The 22,026-nt window shown below is 42.5% G+C and overlaps 1 protein-coding gene across 1 annotated transcript in view; it reads right to left on the bottom strand.

Annotated features, from left to right (window-relative positions):
• The window catches only part of LOC126418522 (ribosomal protein 63, mitochondrial), a 36,419-nt gene extending 14,997 nt beyond the window's left edge, over positions 1 to 21,422 (bottom strand). Inside the window, exons 1-2 of the mRNA XM_050085324.1 lie at positions 21,288 to 21,422; positions 6,719 to 6,830 (exon numbers count right to left, since the gene is read on the bottom strand). Of these exons, the coding sequence (XP_049941281.1) occupies positions 6,719 to 6,830; positions 21,288 to 21,346 (171 nt within the window). The 5' untranslated portion in view covers positions 21,347 to 21,422. The remainder of the gene's footprint in view (positions 1 to 6,718; positions 6,831 to 21,287) is intronic.
• Between the last annotated feature and the right edge of the window lie 604 nt (positions 21,423 to 22,026).

Raw genomic sequence — 22,026 nt, 5'->3', positions numbered from 1 at the left:
CGACGCTTGGAAAGCGACGGTCATCGAATGTCGCTAGAGACGAAAAAAGTGTCCAATCGGCTTGGGCAAACTTCCAGCGTCGCGAGCGCATATATGGCAGTTGAGGCTGCAGTCTAAGAACACATGGAAAGTGGTCACTCGAGTGTCTATCATCAAGGGCGAACCATTCGAAGCGCTGAGCTAGCGGAACAGTACCGACCGCAAGGTCCAAATGAGATAAATTTGTCTTGGAGGCAGACAAAAATGTGGGGACCCCAGTGTTGAGGCAGACTAGATCCGCTTGGTGGAAGACGTCTAGCAATAGTGAGCCACGTGGACAAGGATGTGGAGAACCCCAAAGCGGGTGGTGGGCATTGAAGGCCCCAACCAGCAAATAGGGGGGTGGAAGCTGACCAAGAAGATGAAGGAGATCAGCTCGTGCCATTGGTGTGGACGATGGAATGTATACCGTACAAAGAGAGAACGTGTATCCAGAAAGGGAAAGACGGACGGCGACAGCTTGGAAGGAACTGTTTAAAGGGATTTGGTGATAATGGAGAGTATCGTGGAGCAGAATCATGAGTCCTCCATGGGCTGGAGTGCCTTCAACAGAGGGGAGGTCATATCGGACGGACTGAAAATGAGGGAGAACAAAGCGGTCATGGGGACGCAGCTTTGTTTCCTGAAGACAGAAGATGACCGGCGAGTAGGATCGTAAGAGGATCGACAATTCATCCCGATTGGCTCGAATGCCGCGGATATTCCAGTGGATAATGGACATAGGGTGAACAGAAAATGGAGGAACGTGACCAAGGGTGCTGTCAACTCAACGACTGCTCAGAGCTTGCGACCGACAGCATGGAATGGCATTCAGTCGAAGGCAGAAGATCCTGATCCATAGGTTGGTCAGGAGCAGCTCCTGCCACCAACGATCGGCCAGTTGACCGGCCACCAGCAGTGCGCCTCGACGACACAGAAGACGGCCGAGGGCGATTTCCGCCAGGTGGTGCTGTAGATGGGACACGCCTTGGCGGAGAAGGAGAGGAACTGTGTTTCTTCGTAGCCTTCTTAGCAGTATGATGTTTAGATGAAGGAGGAACCGATGGTTGTGAAGTTGCGGTACGTAAAAACTCTTCACAAGAATGCTCTTTTTTCGAAGACTTGGCGTCTGACTTTTGGGCTCGAGATTTAGCAGAACCCGACGAAGGGTGAGCCATAGAGTGGGCAGGCGAAAGGGGTGAGGTTGAACGGGCGATCTTTGCGCTGGCCGATCTGAAGACCGTGGTACTAAAGGTGAGGTCGCAAGTCTGCGTGGCCGCCTCCTTTGTTGGTCGAGGAGAAGCAAGGACAGTGCTGTATTTACCTTTCTGAGGCTCGGTGGGCTGTCGACTGGCGAGTAACTTTCGAGCAGCAAAGGTCGACACCTTTTCCTTCACTCTTATTTCCTGGATGAGCTTTTCATCCTTAAAAACGGGGCAATCTCGAGAGGAAGCAGCGTGGTCACCCATACAGTTGATGCAGCGAGGGGATGGAGGTGGACAAGCACCCTCATGGGCATCCTTGCCACACGTAACACATTTGGCCGGATTGGAACAGGACTGGCTGGTGTGATTGAACCGCTGACATCGATAGCAACGCGTAGGGTTTGGGACATAAGGGCGAACGGAAATTGTCTCATACCCTGCTTTGATTTTTGATGGGAGTTGAACTTTGTCAAATGTCAAGAAGACAGTGCGGGTTGGAATGATATTCGAGTCAACCCTTTTCATAACCCGATGAACAGCCGTGACGCCCTGGTCAGACAGGTAGTGCTGAATTTCTTCGTCAGATAATCCATCGAGGGAGCGTGTATAAACGACTCCACGCGAGGAATTTAAGGTACGGTGCGGTTCCACCCGGACAGGGAAGGTGTGGAGCAGAGAAGTACGCAGCAATTTTTGAGCCTGGAGGGCACTGTGTGTTTCCAACAACAGGGTGCCATTCCGTAATCTGGAACAAGACTTTACAGGACCCTCAATTGCGTCGACACCTTTCTGAATAATGAAAGGGTTGACCGTGGAAAAGTCGTGACCTTCGTCAGACCGAGAATCAACAAGGAACTGTGGCAACGATGGAAGAACCGTCTGTGGCTGAGACTCAGTGAACTTACGTTTGTGAGCAGACATAGTGGAAGGTGAGGAAACCATTGCGGAAGAATCCCCATGATTACCGGCGTCTCCGATGGCGCGCTCCTCCCTTGTGGGGGCCCTCACCGAGGGCACACCCGCCTTAGGTGATTGTTCACACCTCAGGTCACACCTCCCGACAAACGGACGGAGGGACCAATCGGCACTTTCGGAAGGTATCAGCTCGGGTAATCACCCCTCCCTGGGCCTGGCCGTTACCAGGGGGTACGTACGTGTCCTACCTGTCTACCCGGGGCGGGGAATTACGCGTTACCCCGTCACCGGCTACGCATGGAAGTGTGTGGGTGGGCCTTCAGACACGCACAGGGAGGAAGAATGAGACAGGGAAAGGAAAGAAGAGAGGTCTCAAACGCCACAGCGGAGAAAAGGGGAAAGAGAAGAGGTAAAGAGAAGAGGTAAGGAAAAGAGAAGGACGAAGAAATATGAAGACATACAAGCAAGGAAGGCGAAGAGTGCGGTACATTTACAAGCGTCCGTCTCCGGACGTAGGCACAAACCATACTCCCAGAGGGGGAGAAAGGGAAGGAAAGAGAGCCAGAGGTGAGGGGGGGGGGGCAAGATGGGGGATGGGGAAGGATACGGAAAGGGAAGGTATGCAGCCCGGAAAGGAAGGAGGGCCACATTAGCTCGGGGTCCCGTGCTCGCTACGCACGTGTCCACAAAAGAGTTGTGGACCCCCTGGGGGGTACTTGTGCTCTGAACTAATATTACATGTATTTTTAATTCAGTATGAAGCCATCCAAATTTTGATGCTTCAGAATTATTTGTCTTTTAAATCCAGCATTGGAATTTCACAGTTGCCAATATCAATATTTACAGGGAAAAAACACAGTTCTGTTACAGTACCATTAAGGTGTTTTTTTTTACAAAAGGCTAACATCACTTTGTGGTTCCTGAAGCCTGTTGAGAAAAGCTTCCATCCTAGTTAAAAGTGTTATTTTCAAATAGCAAATGTCAATGTCTAAATCATTTTCTTGGTGATGTTTCAACAGGCTTGTAAAGTGATCAAAGTTTTTTCTTTCAAAATCTTGCATTAAAAAAGAGAATTTGTTTCTGAATAAAATAAAATCTACCACCAAAACAATTGTTTCCTTTACCCCTCAATTTACGATTAAGCTGGTTCTAATGAGACGTAATGTTTATCTCAAAATAAAGTGTTTTTATCCACTAATCATCAGCTCAGGATAATGAACACTCTTTTCAAAAAGAAATGTTTTAATTTCTGTTCATAAGAAAGTGAAACTTTTCAAAATGTTTCCCCTTGATAACCAACATACATCATAATGCAGCAGAAGATCTGCACATTCACTCCCATTTAAACTAAAAATTCTTTAAACTGGCGATGATTAAGAGCTTCAGCTGTAATAGAGTTGATAATTCTAAACACCAGTTTCATAACTTTGCAAAATTCTTCTGGAAAGGTTTGCACACAAAGTGCTTCTGTAACTTGTGTACAGTTCGAATGCTGAGGTGACTGGCTCACTAAAGCTGTGCTAGAATCGTGGTTATCTTCCCAGTGCATACAGGCCAACTGAAGCCTCATATCCCCTAAAAGCGCAAAACGGCAGCGAGTCGAGGAGAAAGTGCCGCTGCTGGAGGAACTTCAGAGGGGAGACAAAGCACATCAGACAGGCACAAGTGGAATTGCTGACCGCGCGGATGTGAATTTTAACTACCGTTCTAGTCTCTTGCACATGAGCCAAATGGATCTTCAACCGCACTGTATATGATATTTTGTGGTCAAGCCACACTCAAGGTGCCAAAGAGCTGCATGTGTCTTGTGAGCTGCTGTTTGCCTACCACTGGCATACACCCGATGCTGAATAAAAGCACTTGCATCAGATAAACGTCATTTGCTTACTCGAATATAAAAAATTGTTAGCCACTCACCACGAAAATCATGAAGTTCCTTTCTTACAATGAGTATCTAAGTTTTAATGTATTCATGCAAATGCAGTACAGAAAAAATACAATACTTCTAGTTTATGGGTACGTACTACTTTTTTACCTCACGAACATCTGCTATCCACCAATAAATCACACACAGCGACAAAAAAAAGTAGTTATGCAAGACTGTAGTTCAATGTTTTTCAGATACTGATGCAATCTTTCACTTTACTCTAGACCTTCAAAGTATTACAACCAGCAATTCTGTAATAAAATCCACATTTTTCTGCTACTGTCTTTCATATACTTTCCTTCCAATTGTGACAAGGGGAAGGGGGGGGGGGGGGGACATATGCCCTGGTACACAATAATTACACATTACTGATTTTTAGCATTGCAACATCAGAAAAACAACTTCTCCCTTTCTTCAAAGGTGACCTACATGACCAATTTGAATACAACAGGAAGAATAACCATACTACTTTTTTAATGTAGAGAACAATGATTACATTGACTGCTTCTTGTGTCTTTCATGGTAACAATCAGGTACTTCATTCTGTGAGCAGTTTCCAATTCTAATAACACTGCCAAACATGCAAATTAATGATCAATAAGTGTAACATCGCACATGTTCAGTGAAGGTGCCTCAGCAGGAATGAGGCCATTACTGAAGGCCAGTCGCACAAACATCCGTAGTGAGGCATACAAAAGGCTGCCCCCCTCTGCCTTATTTTGTTGATACTCAACCGTCCCTAGAAGTGGACTCTGCAACACAGATATCCTGTGTGTGTTTACTGCACCAGACTCTGAACTTCTGGGTTCAATCAAGTCACTCCTATAAAACTGCACTTATGGAATGCTTGTAACTGGCTATTGATGCTGGACTTTAATGCTTCCACTTTGGAAAGATCTCAGAGTAATTTCTATTGTGACTGTGATGAAAATTCCATCAAGAATTGTTTCTGCTTGATCTGTGGACTAATTTGTTATTTGCATGTTACAAAAGTTGTGTTAATAAACGCTGGAGGCCTGATTTGCCTCTCGGAAGACTGCAGCGGACTTGGTCATTCATCAGTGGTTAAATGCAGTTATAGCCAATGGCCCTGTCTTGCTGGTAACACTGGTTCCCACTCGGCAGGAGGGGCCGCGGGAGCTCACAGTCTTGGCCTTGAAGCTCGTTTTCAAAGAATAAAGTGTACTTATCCAGTATTCCACTTTTATTTTAAGGACATATTGGTAGACCTATATTCTGAGTTGCCAATGTAGATCACCTTTTCCTCACTGAACATTCATTTTGAGAACTGGTTTCCACTTGGCTTCATGAATAAGAATATTAGAACAGGATTGGCATTTTGTTGAAGTGAATTTGTTTCATAATGCAGTCACAAGCCTATTAATGCACTGAGGATACCTAGGTGAGGCAGCTCATCAAAGTATACAGGGTGTTACAAAAAGGTACAGCCAAACTTTCAGGAAACATTCCTCACACACAAATAAAGAAAAGATGTTATGTGGACATGTGTCCGGAAACACTTAATTTCCATGTTAGAGCTCATTTTAGTTTCGTCCACCTACGCTCAATGGAGCACGTTATCATGATTTCATACGGGATACTCTACCTGTGCTGCTAGAACATGTGCCTTTACAAGTTCGACACAACATGTGGCTCATGCACGATGGAGCTCCTGCACATTTCAGTCGAAGTGTTCGTACACTTCTCAACAACAGATTCGGTGACCGATGGATTGGTAGAGGCAGACCAATTCCATGGCCTCCACGCTCTCCTGACCTCAACCCTCTTGACTTTCATTTATGGGCACTTTTGAAAGGTCTTGTCTGCGCAACCCCGGTACCATATGTAGAGACTCTTCGTGCTCGTATTGTGGATGGCTATGATACAATACGCCATTCTCCAGGGCTGCATCAGCACATCAGGGATTCCATGCGACGGAGGGTGGATGCCTGTATCCTCGCTAACGGAGGACATTTTGAACATTTCCAGTAACAAAGTGTTTGAAGTCATGCTGGTACGTTCTGTTGCTGTGTGTACCCATGCCATGATTAATGTGATTTGGAGAGAAGTAATAAAATGAGCTCTAACATGGAAAGTAAGCGTTTCCGGACACATGTCCACATAACATATTTTCTTTCTTTGTGTGTGAGGAATGTTTCCTGAAAGTTTGGCCTACCTTTTTGTAACACCCTGTATACCAATACAAAAAGGCATTTAAGGAGATAACACTGATTATCATCAATGAATTTATAGTTATTCAGGATTTCCTGGTGATATGTTGACATATTAAATAACTGGGTCTTTTGCCAGTTGTTAGCATCATCATTCTCACACAATATTTCTATTTTCTTAGGTGGTCCTGATCCACGCAAGGACACATCTCAGGAAGTACTTGGAGAAAAAAACCTGCGAGTCACACTGTCAAAATACTGTGTGAGAACAATGTGAACAACTGGCAAAAGACCTGATAATTCAGTATGTCATCAATGAATTTCATTTAATAATAGTAAAAACACATGAAAGAGGCTGTTACAATTATACTTAAAGCAAATAGTAGGCGACTTCAATTTGTCTCAAAAGAGTGGCTGTTTTCATTGAGAGAGCATGTGTAGAGAGAGAAAAAAATTACCACAGTTTAACTAAAATAGCTTACTAATGTGAGGTACGGATGCCGTAGGTAAAACATGTTCTGCTCTTCACGGCGGTAGTCACTAACAAGATCCTTCTTTGCTTTGTCATCTGGAATCCATACAAGTCGATATTTTCTGTAACAAAAGAGGTGATAATTTTCATGGAAAGTTTGTAATGCCTTCATTATGATAACAGATGTAGACTGTGTCATTTCCACTTTCATCAATACATTATGTTGCATAAATATGATGGTTAACAAGACCCTTCACATATGAAAAACTGATAAAAATGAAAGAAAAGATAGAAAGTTATAAACTGCATTGAAATCAAGTGTGCTATGTTTGATGCATGTTGCACCACTGGGTGGTCATTCACCTTGATGGACAACTGGTTGGTACGCACACCAACATAAAAGGCTGTGCAGTGGCTGCAGCAGAGTTAGTATATGACACGGCTGCTTTCACAGGTGGCCCAGCCTATGATGGAGCAGGACTGGAATAGGAGGTGCTGGGTGGGTGGATTCGGCAGGTTGTGGAGTTGCATATGGATGGACTAGGATGTTGTATCAGATGGGCAGGTGATGGAATACCAGTTTAAGAAAGGGGGGGGGGGGGGAGCATCTTGGGTAGGATGTCCCTCATTTCAGGAGAGGATGAGAGATAATTGAAGTCCTGGCAAAGGACGTTAAGTTGTTCCAGTCTAGGATGACATCGGATAATGAAGGGGAGCACCCTTTGTAGCTTTCTTGGAAGTGGTAGGAGGATTCGGGGTGTGTGAGAATATGGCATGGGATATCTTTGGACAAGATTTGGAGGCCATAGCGTGTCTGTGAAGGCCTTTGTGAAGCCTTCAGTGTACTGTGCAAGGGAGTTCTTGACACTGCAGATATATCATCCACTGGTTACCAATGCTGTACAGGAGGAATTTTTTGCTGTGGAAGGAAAGGCAGCTTTTGAAACGCAGGTACTGTTGGTGGTCAAGGAGTTGAATGTGGACAGAGGTGCAGATGGAGCCATGAGAGAGGTAAAAGTCAATGTACATGAAGATGGCACACTGGATAGAGAAGGACCAGGTGAAAGGGTTTGGGGAAAAGGAGATGAGGTTATGATGGAATGTGGATAGATGTCTTGGGCCTGAGTCCAGATCATGAAGATATCATTGATGAACCTGAATCAGACTAGGGGTTCGGAGTATTGGGAGGACAGGAAAGTTTCCTAAAGATGGCCAAAACAGGTTGGCATAGGAGGGTGCCATCCATGTGCCCATCGCTGTGCCACAGATTTGTTTGTAAACCTTCCCCTCAAAGGAAAAGTATTTGTGGGTCAGGATATAGTTGGCATAAGGAATGAGGTAGTGGGTTTGGAGTTTGAAAGACTTTTAGAGTATTAGTGTTCAATAGCAGTAAGGCCTTGGCATGAGGGATTGCTGATGTTTAGGAAGGTGGCATCAACAGTGACGAGTAGGGGTTCAGGAGGTAATGGGGTGGTGGTGGTTGAAAGTTGGTGAAGGAAGTGGTTTGTATGTTTCATATGGGAGGCTGGGTTTTAGGTTGGGGGTGTAGGTCAACAAGAGCGGAAATTCTTTCAGTGGGAGCACAATAGCCATCTACAAAGGGGTGTCCAGGATTGTTAGGTTTGTCGATTCGGGGAACAGGTAGAAAGCATGTGTGCAGGGTGCTGCTGGGATGAGGTATAAGATGGACTCAGGTGAAAGGGTCTGGTAGGGGCCAATGGATTTCAGTAAGGATTGTAGATTACGTTGGACTTACAGGATGGAATCACTCTGGCAGAGCTTGTATGTGGCGGAGTCAGAAAGGTGACAGAGACATTCCACCATGTACTCGCTGGGACTCATTAAATTAGTAGTGGAGGCTTCACCTGCAGGAAAGACAATTAGGTCTGGATCTGTTTTCAGGTTGTGTATGGCTGTCTTTTCTTCTGCCAAAAGGTTAGTGTTCGTAGCAAGAGCTCCAGGGGAAGGATGGTGAGGCCAATATTGAGGTAAGAAATTCTTGGAAACTGACTAGGGGATGGTTAGGTGAGAAGAGGGAGGGTTACAGATGGATGGTGGTATGAACTAGGAGAGGCAAGGTTCAGTGTTGAGATTATGTTGGCTTTGGTTGGGGGGGGGGGGGGGGGGTTGGTTGCAAATTAGTGCTTCCTTCCGCTATAGAGACTGGGAGAAAGTGGACAAGTCTTTGACAAGACCAACATCGTTAAATTTTAGGGTAGGGCTGAAGTTTAAGCCTTTGATAGGACTGAAATGTCTCTGGGATTGAGGTTTTTGATGGAGAGGTTAACAACAGTGTTTTGGATTTGCTTGGATTCTTGGTTTTGTGAAGTGTTGGGAGGGAGTTTTGGAGGATGCGGTAAATTGAAGAGGTCAGTTAGATAGCGTCTGGGTGTTATGAGGGGTTGATGAGGGGATTCACTGCGAGCTATTCACATCTTCCCCTTCACCACCAGCGTCTCTGAACTGTCCTGTTGTCAATCTCAGGTAACCCAGTGCCCATACACCCTCCACACAACAGTTTCCCCTTCCTACATCCTGCTACTCTCTCCCAATTCGTGCTCCCACATCGTCTTCAGCGTATGCTACTTCCCACTGGCTGCTTCAATGCTGTCAGTCCATATATCTGCCACCGCTCTCTTCCGCATTCCTAGCCAGCAAACTGGCCATTCCCTCTGAGTCACTAGTGGGTCTCACCCGTCCCTCTCCCTGCCTCCATCTACTCACCCTATCCAACACTATTCCCAACAGAACCAGCCCACCTACTGCACAATAGCATTTCCACAGTCAGTGTAGCTGACACCATGTAGGGGCATAGAAGCTTTCTTTCTATTGTGCGTGCCTATCAACGACCCAATGCTTTGTTTTACGGTGAGTGGTTTCCTTATTGAAATAAACTTATATTTATTCTAAACAAAAATTTCAAATTAAAACTATCAGCACCTGCTTCACATGCATCCCTAATGGTCTTATTGCTGCCAGTCTGTTCACGAAGATTTGTTACACTGTCAGGCAAGCAACAGTGGTAAATGCTAGTGACAAGAGGTCAACAGTGTCCTGCATTCATGGTGCATCATGGGAAGCTGCAGCCAAATGGCAGTTTACTAGCTTCAAAATATGGTTTGTGAATTGCACTGTTTAGTTTTGCTGCTGTTCCATCGCTAATTGCCTCATGGTGTACAGGATATACGATTTTCAAGTATTAGTCTACATGAGCCAAAATGCTTGCATCCGAAGTTAAGATGGGACTGCAGACAGTCTTGAAGAAAAAGAGCATAGGTGTTTGGTCTGCTCACCCATGACCCGTGGCTGATGTTATTTAATGTATCCCGTGTTTTTATATCTTTGACCTTTTAATCATTCAAGTGTAGCAAGCTTGTACATATGTCCCTCATCAAAAGTAGAACCCAGAAACGTTACAATTTTTCAAATAAAGGTCAACCTCATTTTGTGTACAAGTAGAGCAATGGAAAAAATTACAGCTGATGAACATGTCTACAAGGCAAATATAAAACCCGTGCTAACTGCCCATTCCAATCATATTATTGCCATAATACCGCAAGATGTGCTGACAGATGTGAAAATTACCGAACAATCAGTTTAATAAGTCATGGATGCAAAATACTAACGCGAATTCTTTACAGACGAATGGAAAAACTGGTAGAAGCCGACCTCGGGGAAGATCAGTTGGGATTCCGTAGAAATACTGGAACACGTGAGGCAATACTGACCCTACAACTTATCTTAGAAGCTAGATTAAGGAAAGGCAAACCTATGTTTCTAGTATTTGTAGACTTAGAGAAAGCTTTTGAGAATGTTGACTGCAATAGTGTCTTTCAAATTCTGAAGGTGGCAGGGGTAAAATACAGGGAGCGAGAGGCTATTTACAACTTGTAAAGAAGCCAGATGGCAGTTATAAGAGTCGAGGGGCATGAAAGGGAAGCAGTGGTTGGGAAAGGAGTGAGACAGGGTTGTAGCCTCTCCCCAATGTTATTCAATCTGTATATTGAGCAAGCAGTGAAGGAAACAAAAGAAAAATTTGGAGTAGGTATTAAAATCCATGGAGAAGAAATAAAAATTTTGAGGTTCTCCGATGACATTGTAATTCTGTCAGAGACAGCAAAGGACCTGGAAGTGCAGCTGAATGGAATGGACAGTGTCTTGAAAGGAGGGTATAAGATGAACATCAACAAAAGCAAGCAAACAGTGAAGGAAACAAAAGAAAAATTTGGAGTAGGTATTAAAATCCATGGAGAAGAAATAAAAATTTTGAGGTTCTCCGATAACATTGTAATTCTGTCAGAGACAGCAAAGGACCTGGAAGTGCAGCTGAACGGAATGGACAGTGTCTTGAAAGGAGGGTATAAGATGAACATCAACAAAAGCAAAACGAGGATAATGGAATGTAGTCGCATTAAGTCAGGTGATGCTGAGGGTATTAGATTAGGAAATGAGACACTTAAAGTAGTGAATGAGTTTTGTTATTTGGGGAGCAAAATAACTGACGATGGTCGAAGTAGAGAGGATATAAAATGTAGACTGGCAATGGAAAGGAAAGTGTTTCTGAAGAAGAGAAATTTGTTAACATCGAGTATAGATGTAAGTGTCAGGAACTCGTTTCTGAAAGTATTTGTATGGAGCATAGCCATGTATGGAAGTGAAACATGGAAGATAACTAGTTTGGACAAGAAGCGAATAGAAGCTTTCGAAATGTGGTGCTACAGAAGAATGCTGAAGATTAGATGGGTAGATCACATAACTAATGAGGAGGTATTGAATAGAATTGGGGAGAAGAGAAATTTGCGGCACAACTTGACTAGAAGAAGGCATCGCTTGGTAGGACATATTCTGAGGCATCAAGGGATCACCAATTTAGTATTGGAGAGAAGCGTAGAGGGTAAAAATCGTAGGGGGAGACCAAGAGATGAATACACTAAACAGATTCAGAAGGATGTAGGCAGCAGTAGGTACTGGGAGATGAAGAAGCTTGCAGAGGATAGAGTAGCATGGAGAGCTGCATCAAACCAGTCTCAGGACTGAAGACGACGACGACAACAACATTGTTTCTTGGATTTCCCTACTGATTTTTTGCTGATCATATGTTCTAATGAGTTCTCTGTTCAGCTACTGAGCAAATTATGGTCATTCCCTAGTAGCAGAAGAGGGACCATAATCTCCAGTACGCCAAATTTTATTAAAAATAATTAAGAGGATTTAGTCTACCTGTTTCTTATTATTGCGTACCACATCGTAGTGGATTAGTTCATTATGGGATGTAGTCTCCCTGGCCTAATAGAATGCAGAATCCAACTTTCTTAATGAAACTGAGCAACCACACTTGTTAAGAGTTTTTGGAATGGATGTACCAACTACCCCTCTCCATTACCTGCCAAAGGTAAGGGAAAACTTGAACCTGTCTTTGAGTGGTGGTAATGTCAGTTTCTGGTTATATCTCCAGGTGCACTTTGGAGACACTCCTGCTTCAGTACCCAATATTATTGGTGACCTAACATTGACAGAAATACTCCCTATGCCTTCCCACATCTTTTAACAACTAATGAAATAAGTTATTACATCAAGAAACAATTGCTGAGACAATTGTCCGGCCCTCTTATTATTCTTTGTGTCTGTACCACTGTAAAACTAAAGCCTACAAGTTTCTTAACAGATGTCTGCCATTACAACTGCCACAGAGAAGGATGTCTAATCTTAACTTGTTTCATGCTACCTCTGAAGTCAGTCTGAGGAGTTTGGGTTAGACACATCAGCATGGTGTATCACTAATGTTACTCCTCACAAAATCCTGCTGTGGGCTGCACAGTATGCAATTTTCCCTACTGAATATCTGCTTTGACAGCATTCTTTTGTAGACTGAACCAATCAGGGAAGTGGTCACATACAACAAGCAATCAACCACATCTCTATGTTACGAGCTGAAATGCATAAAATAAGGTGTGTGTGTGTGTGTGTGTGTGTGTGTGTGTGTGTGTGTGAGGGTGCACAAAGTCCTAAAGCTAGTGAAGTTTCCAAATTCATTTACGTGCCTGTCGACGACTCCAACACCTCTATTGTTTGATGAGTTGTTATTTTACTCTTAAATATTTAAATGGTACCAGAGATTTGTACACCATATTTACACAAACATGTGAAGATTTCTGTAATATCAGTAGCACATTAAGATTAATTATAGCAATACCGACCGTCGTATTTGGCCAATGACATTATCAAAATGGTGGATATAAATGACTCATTGAAATCCAATATGCATAAAATTAGCATCATAACAAAAATTATAGCAATTCTTATGACACCACTTTTGTTGATCCATCAACTTACATTCTGGTCTCACCTACCAAACTCCCCAGTGCGGGCGTAGAGCGCAAGTTTGAAAATTATCCATCTAAAAATGCAAGCAATCTTAGTTGCTCGCAGAAGACTTGTTAACCCTCAGTTCAGAGAATCTTTTTCTCCATTAATCCTAAGTGACACAGAAATATCCTTTTCTTCTGCAAAGAACTTTGGGATAATTCTGGACCATCAGTTAGACTGGACTGAACACCACACAGTCTGCGAGATGGTTTCAGCATCACTTCACTCACTACAGAAATATAAAAAAAGTATTTCCTTCCGGGCTTAAAAAGAGAAGCTAATAGACACTAATACTCCCCAGAGTTGACTTGGTGATGCCATTTTCCAAGAACTTTCATACACAAAAGCCCACACAGGCTGGAACCAGCAATAAATGCTTGTGTATGATACATTTGTGACGTACGCTTTTTCGACCTTATCACAGCAGCCTATGAACAGTTATCACGGATACATGTCAGTACACTTAAAACATATAGGCCTACTACGGAGTAGTCTAAAATACTCATTCTTAACATTTAAGGAAAATTCTCTCCATACCATCACACAGCACTCCAATGTTTTCTAAATCATTTTCTGAATCAGGAACAATATTCCTCAAAATATCAGAAAAATTAAATTTCTTCAAGTTAAAAGAACAGGTAATGGTCCACCTACCAAATAGCCACCTCTCCTATGTTCTGTGCACTTCATTCTCACCATTCCCCCTCCCCCAGAACTTTTTGTTACACCCTGTCAGCAGAGATATCTATTTATATTCTGTTCTTTCCCCACTTTCACTGTCATTTAAAACTGCTCCTCTTCCTTTATCCATTCTGCTTCTGACAATATTAAATATGCTTTCAAATGTGCTAAGCTAATCTATATCATTCTAAATGCCTATTACTATTATTATTATTATTAGTGGCTTTTCAGGCTTTCCTGATGAATCTGTTGCAAATACACTTATCACGTTTGCCGCTGGATCACATTATGTGAATCACACAATATTTCATCGATGCAACTGCTCGGTGTTGGTAGTAGCTACTGTCATTGCCGCAAGAGGTGACTGATGATAATCGCACTGTAGAGTCTAAATTTATCAGGCCAGGAGCACGCTGTAAGTGTGTGCGTGAAGACGCTCGCAGTTGGAGGAAAGTAGCACTGCTAGTGTCCCCTGTTGGAAGCCGCAGAAAATTCTTCCGCCCGTGGGCAATGACTGTGCTGCTGGACACTCCTGTGGTTAAAAGCTGAATTAAATCCCAGCAAAGTGTTGCACTGAATCATGTTCTTGTTTTCCTCTTGATGTAATTGCACCCAGTGGTAGACTCCAGGTAGTCTTCATTGAAAACATGCATGCCTGTTGAAAAGATTGTCTGCTGTACAGATACATATGGTCTCTTTTAACAACAGTGTCCCAGAAAAATTATGCTGGGGATAAAATTTCCGTCTTATAGTAAAACAATACAAGATATTCCAAAGTGGAATGGGATCTTATACACACCACCTTTCCTAAGGCAAAATTTTGCTGATGGCCAAAAACACACCTGATGTCATGCCTTTTAAGTTGTATAAATTTCCTGTCGTGTGAGAGAGGACACGTTACACACGACGGGAAATGCGCATGGTGTCCATGAAATTACTATCAATGTATTTGAAGGTCTCTTCAAAACACTCAGCTGTATCCTGGGACTAGGTAGATAGCACCACCTGAACACTTGTTGAGTGGTCAAAACAACAAGCCAAGGTTCACCAAATGTCAAAGTATACTAGGTCTTGAGGCCCAGTCACAAAAAAGGAGTGCACCACATCACTGCACTGTGTTTAGTATCACGGACAGAATCCTGGACAACGCAGCAGTAGTTGCAGTGCTCGAGAAAGGTTTGAACTATGCACTAACATCATGGACAGGTCTAATCCATGATATCATGGCTGGCATAGAACAAGCTACTTTGAAGCTTCCCATTGATATTGCAGAAGAGATTAAGAGAGAGATCTGCTAAATTTTAACAAGAGCTCCACCATGATAGTTTAACATCAGCTCAGCAAAAAATGAAGCATCTGCAACACAGAAGAGGGGACAAACCCCTTGTTATTTTACCTACTGAATAGGGGAATGCCACAGTTCTCCTCTCATGAGCTGAATACGACAGCAAGATGGAGGTGCTGCTCAACGATCCCGCTTATTGCAAGGTAAGAGAGGATCCTACTGGCAAGATCCAGAGAAAAATACCAGCCTTCACAAGAAGAGTTCTATTCCTTCTACAGTACCTAAGAGCCTGCGCCAACAGGTTGCAGTCCCCCAGGACTATACGGCCTGCCGAAGATACACAAGGGTGTGAGTCCTCTTCGCCCAACAGTGAGCAATATTGCAGCTCTTACCTATTTTCTGGTCAAATATCTTACTGTGGTATTGGGACTTCTCATAAGCAAGTGTGATCAGAGGACTTCATAGGATGCCTGAACACACCTAGTCTACACCATTGGATCTTTTGATTAGCTTTGATGATGCATCTTTATTTACAAAAATATTTCTGCAGGACTCGTTAGCGCTTATCAGGAGCCAGTTTGAGAAAGACATTGTGGCACTGTTTATACATGTGCTTACCTCAACTTACTTCTTATTCAATTACCAGTATTTTGAACAAGTGGATGGTGTTGCTGTGGGAAATCCTCTGTCCCTCATGGTGGCCAACTATTTTCTGGAATACTTTGAGGAAAGAGCAATGCAGTTGGCAAGTCTCACACCCTCCTGCTTCTGGCAGTACATAGACGAAACATTTGTGGTGTGACCCCACGAAACAGAGACATTACCAGTGTTTCTCCAGCATCTGAACTATCTCCATCCGAATATTCACTTCACAATGGAAGTGGAAAAAGATGGCATTTTGCCATTCCTGGATGTAATGGTCAGATGAATAGCCGATGGTACACTGAGACATAGTTTATATTGCAAACAACTCACACAGAGCTATATTTGCAGGCCAGAAGTTGTCAACACTCTGCACAACACAGTAGTGTCTTACTCTCTTTGGTGCTTAGAGCACATGTGGTCTCAGATGCCGACAGTCTACATAGTGAGCTACAACACGTAAGAACTGTATTCCAACAGAATAGCTATTCAGATACAGATACACCATGCATTCCATTCTAAGCAAATTCAAAGCAGGAACATAAAAGAAGATGTGGAGGTACCCACTGCAACAGCATTCTTGCCTTATTTGGCAGCACATCTTCAGGAGTAGAAACAATCCTCAAAAAGTATGACACCAGGTGTGTTTTTTGGCCTCCAGCAAAACTGAGGAATTTTTGTACTCAGTGAAAGACAACCTTAGCCTTAGGATCGTGGCATGTATAAGAGGGTCAACCAAAGCGTCCGATTTCAACCGTCGGCTTTGACCCGTGACGTAAGGCTGTTGTGGTGTGCGATGTCACGACAGCGCGGAGTTTAGTTTGTGGGAGTGGCGTGTTTGTAGGTGTCATTTTGATGTGATCAGTGAAGCTCTCTGGTGGTGTGTTTATGTGTTGTGTGTTAGGTGATGATTTTGGTTTAGTTTGCATGTGTGGCATGTTTATAGGTGGCGTATTGTTGCGGTCGGTGGTTCTCTCTGGTGGTGTGTTTATGGTTAGCGTGTTATGTGGCATATGGGGTTAATTTGCGTGGTAGCATTGCACATGTGTGGTATTGGTGGTGACTGTGCTTTCAGCGGAATATGTTTTTAGTGAGTTAACGATTTTGGTTTTGTTATGTCGATGTTATTGTAGTTTTTGTTTCTGTTTGTCGTGTGTGAATTTAGGTAAATCACTTTGTTTATGTCTTTGGTAGGTATGGATATGGCTAACAAGGTCAGTAGTTTTTGGTTGTCGGCAATGATGGGGGAGTGCGTTGTCTCTAGTAAAATTTCTTCAGCTATTTGGTCTGTTGGCTGAAGTTGTTCAGTGTGTTGTGAAGAAATGAGGCTCACTAAAGTTCCGGCGTCTCAGATCAGGAATGGCTATATGTGGATATGTTGTAAGGACAACAGGTCAAGGGTAAGTGGTAAGTTTTGAGACTTATAGTGTGATACCAGTAGTTGCTGTAGTTTCATTATATTTTTGGAGGAATATGTGTTTGATGGTTTTTTGATCTATTTTTGTGTTTGTTGTCATGTTTACGTAATGACGTCATAGTCGTGATATGGGAGTAGTTGTGAATGGTCATTTCCACCATATTGGTGACATCACTGGTCAAAGCAGACGGGTGGAATCGGACGTTTCCGTTAATCCGTATAAGATTCCGTGTTACTGTGGAAAATGTTATACTGGGCAGATCTGCCAAACTATACAAGAACGTTGCGTCGGACACCATTGTCATGCAAGCCTGGGGCAACCTGATAAATCAGTGATAGTGGAGCATTGCCTGGACATGGGGCATCGGATGTTTTATGAAAAGACAGAACTTTTATCTTTAGTGTCATCTTTCTGGGACTGTGTTGTTATGGCCCTACATATCCATACAGCAGACAATCTTATCAACAGGAATGCAGGTTTCCAATTACCCACTGCCTGGAGTCCAGCACTGGCTGCCATTAAATCAGAACAGGGAAAGTAAGAACTTCTGATTCACGATTCAACACAATGCACTGCCAAAATTTAATTCAGATTTTAACTACGGGAGTGCCCAGCAGCACAGTCATTGTCCACGTCATATGCGGAACATCTTTCTGTGGTTCCCAGCTGGGAGCACTAGGAGTGACTGAATGCCGCTTTCCTCCAACTGCGAGTGTCTTCCTGCACATGCATGTTGCCTGCTCCTGTCCTCATGAATTTCGACGCCACTGTGCGATTATCATCAGTTGCATCTTGCAGCAGTGACAGCAGCAATTACCACCACCTGAAGAAGTCTAGCAGTTGCATCGATGAAATATTGTGGGATTTACACAATATGATCCAGAGGCAAACCTGAGCAGTGTATTTATTATTATTATTATTATTATATATAAGAGATGGTCTTACGGGCCTCATCTGGGTCAGATTAAAAAAATAAGCAATTAAAAAAATCACTAGATAATCTAGACCTCTGGCTGTACTACTGTGTGACAGCATTCGACAATTTAATGTATACACAAAACAAGTGATTCCAGTATTTTGTTATCCTATTTCCACACTATGACCTCACATACCATATCATTACATTCCCCTAAGTTCAGTCAATTAATACATTACATACATATCAACATCTCCTACAAGTAAAAGTGGTTTGAGAAAGTAGCAAAATGATTGTAATATAACATCATATACACAAAAGCAAGACTTCATTAGACGGCAGAGATAACACTGCATAAGATTACAGGAAACATGCATTTTTGTAGCAACTACTTCAATGGTGCTTGTATTGCACACACATCGAGTGGTATATGCCACAGATGGCCACTTGTCTTAGCCCTGTATCCAGGGACGCCCTTTGGGGAATTTGTAACCTCTATGGATAGGATCACCGACTTCAAAATATCTCCTTTTTTCATAGGTGAGATGTCTGAACTAACACAATTCCTCCACACGTGTTCTGAATCCATACATGTTCCACTGTATTATACAGCAGAGTTTGCTCAATGAGGTTTTCATCTTCCCTGTTCCCTTCAACATTCGTATAATAGGGTGGCAACTGATGGAATCTAATTGGTTGCTCGAGCAGACCTCAATATATTTAAGGAGTTGTCCGACAAGGTCACTGGTGTCTTAAACGATTTTTCAGGTATGCCCTACTCTGTTTGTAACTAATTCATTCAGCATATGTAATAGGCTCACTAACAATTTATCTTTTGTTTTGTCAATTACCGCAATCTGAACTGATGAGCACCCACACTATCCCCATCCTAACTGGGAAAGATATTGCAAACAAAGGGATTCAACAGTTCTGCATTATCTATGTTGTTGTGGTCTTCAGTCCTGAGACTGGTTTGATGCAGCTCTCCCCATGCTACTCTATCCTGTGCAAGCTTCTTCATCTCCCAGTACCTACTGCAACCTACATCCTTCTGAATCTGCTTAGTGTATTCATCTGTTGGTCTCCCTCTACGATTTTTACCCTCCACACTGCCCTCCAATACTAAACTGGTGATCCCTTGATGCCTCAGAACATGTCCTACCAACCAATCCCTTCTTCTAAAGCTGTGCCACAAACTTCCCTTCTCCCCAATCCTATTCAATACCTCCTCATTAGTTATGTGATCTACCCATCTAATCTTCAGCATTCTTCTGTAGCACCACATTTCGAAAGCTCTTATTCTCTTCTTGTCCAAACTATTTATCGTCCATGTTTCACTTCCATACAAATGCTTTCAGAAACGACTTCCTGACACTTAAACCTATACTCGATGTTAACAAATTTCTCTTCTTCAGAAACACTTTCCTTGCCATTGCCAGTCTATATTTTATATTCTCTCTACTTCGACCATCATCAGTTATTTTGCTCCCCAAATAGCAAAACTCCTTTACTACTTCAAGTGTGTCATTTCCTAATCTAATTCCCTCAGCATCACCCGATTTAATTTGACTACATTCCATTATCCTCGTTTTGCTTTTGTTGATGTTCATCTTATATCCTCCTTTCAAGACACTATCCATTCCGTTCAACTGCTTTTCCAAGTCCTTTGATGTCTCTGACAGAATTACAATGTCATCCGCGAACCTCATAGTTTTTATTTCTTCTACATGGATTTTAATACCTACACCAAATTTTTCTTTTGTTTCCTTCACTGCTTGCTTAACATGGAGATTGAATAACATCTGGGAGAGGCTACAACCATGTCTCACTCTCTTTCCAACCACTGCTTCCATTTCATGTCCCTCGACTCTTATAACTGCCATCTGGTTTCTGTACTAATTGTAAATAGCTTTTTGCTCCCTGTATTTTACCGCTGCCACCTTGAAAATTTGAAAGAGAGTATTCCAATCAACATTGCCAAAAGCTTTTTCTAAGTCTATAAATGCTAGAAATGTAGGTTTGCCTTTCCTTAATCTAGCTTCTAAGATCAGTCGTTGGGTCAGTATTGCCTCACGTGTTCCAACATTTCTACGGAATACAAACTGATCTTCCCCGAGGTTGGTTTCTACTAGTTTTTCCATTTGTCTGTAAAGAATTCGTGTTAGTATTTTGCAGCCGTGACTTATTAAACTGATAGTTCGGTAATTTTTACATCTGTCTACACCTGCTTTCTTTGGGATTGGAATTATTATATTCTTCTTGAAGTTTGAGGGTATTTCGCCTGTCTCATACATCTTGCTCACCAGATGGTAAAGTTTTGTCAGGACTGGCTCTCCCAAAGCTGTCAGTAGTTCTAATGGAATGTTGTCTACTCCTGGAGCTTTGTTTTGATTGAGGTCTTTCAGTGCTCTGTCAAACTCTTCACGCAGTATCATATCTCCCATTTCATCTTCATCTACATCCTCTTCCATTTCCATAATATTGTCCTCCAGTACATCGCCCTTGTATAGACCCTCTATATACTCCTTATCTACGTAACCACCTCAAATTAGATGGACTTAAGTCACCTTCGTTTTTTTTTAATTTTCTTCAACTGTGGGAAGATATAAGTATTTCCTTTTATACACTGGCTATCAACCCAAGCAGTCAATACACAACTCAGGAGCAGAGCATGCTGTTCTTTTGGCATAAGAAAACAATGTTACATATTCTGTCTTTTGAAACACATTCACATCATATAAAGGTGTTCACACATTTCTGGCATTTGAAACATCTCAATAAGTCTTAAGTGGTATTAAAAAAAGATACCAGTTTCTACATAATCTGTAAATATGGTTTACTTCCATTGATGTTTGGATTTTGTCGAGGAGGGTGGTTTCTGTGCAACCTGCATGTATATGTCAACATTTGTACCTGCAATCCACCTTCCGCCGTGTGGGTACTACACACCTAACTTTTAAGAGATTTCACAAAGCTGCCAAAATCTCTGAAGCACTATGAATATATTTTCTGACAATCTATGTGGCCTGTTACGAAATGTTGATATCTACGTAGGAGGGCTAATTCCCCCTGGATCACTGTCGAATATGCATTTTTATTGCCTACCGAATACTCATGCCACAGCGCCAATGGCATATGATACTCATAACCTACAATCACAACTCATTTTTAAAGTCACAGAACGTACTAAACAATACCAGCTCACAAACAATCGTAAATTAATTAGTGACAGGGGCACGCAATTGCATTACATGTTGCGATTAACACAAACCCTCTCCATATGTGTCCTCTTGGAAGTTTCTTCCGCAGAAGTTGCAAAGTTAGCCGCATCTTCTTTCAAATAGTATTAACATAAACAACATGCTACAATACGCACAAACATTTGACACTCAACATTGTTTTGGTGGTATCGATAGATCTCGAATGAGATTTGCTTTGCGTCACGATAATTTGTTGCCCATTCAAAAATAATTACCTTGCATAGAATTCCTCTTTCTCATATTAAGACAGAAATTCATCGCTATAACTTTATAGCAACAAATAATTTTGTTATGAGGCTGGTTGTAGAATCGTGAGAATGAGGAAGGAGAAAAAAGAGAGATGGCGCCGATTCCGAATTTTTATTCACATTTCGCTTATCGAAGGAAACCGTACTTCGTCTTCCTCCATGCAATTTCCCTGGTCCTGGTAATTCACGATTTCAGGAATCTGCAAGGCGTTTAGTTCCAAGAACTGTCCTGCGCTCAAAGTCTGTCAGTCTTGTATGCGAGAAGCTGGAGGATATGACGGATAAGTGAGACTATTTGTCTGTTTTCTTAAATAATACTGTGTATCCGCAGTAATATGCATTTGATTTCAGTACTTCGTGAATTCCTTCGTGTTATTTATATATAAATCAGGCACATTAAAATGACGATTCGTGCAACAATAGTCTTGTTTATTTGGCTTGTGTTACACTGGCTGCGGTAGTGAAAAGGACTGTTTAGTTTCATTTCACAGTCAGCGCCATA

This window comes from Schistocerca serialis, chromosome 9 (genome assembly GCF_023864345.2).
Source record: "Schistocerca serialis cubense isolate TAMUIC-IGC-003099 chromosome 9, iqSchSeri2.2, whole genome shotgun sequence".
Lineage (NCBI taxonomy): Eukaryota > Metazoa > Arthropoda > Insecta > Orthoptera > Acrididae > Schistocerca > Schistocerca serialis.
Note: the sequence above shows the minus strand (reverse complement) of the source record. Positions and strands in the feature narration are given on the sequence as shown.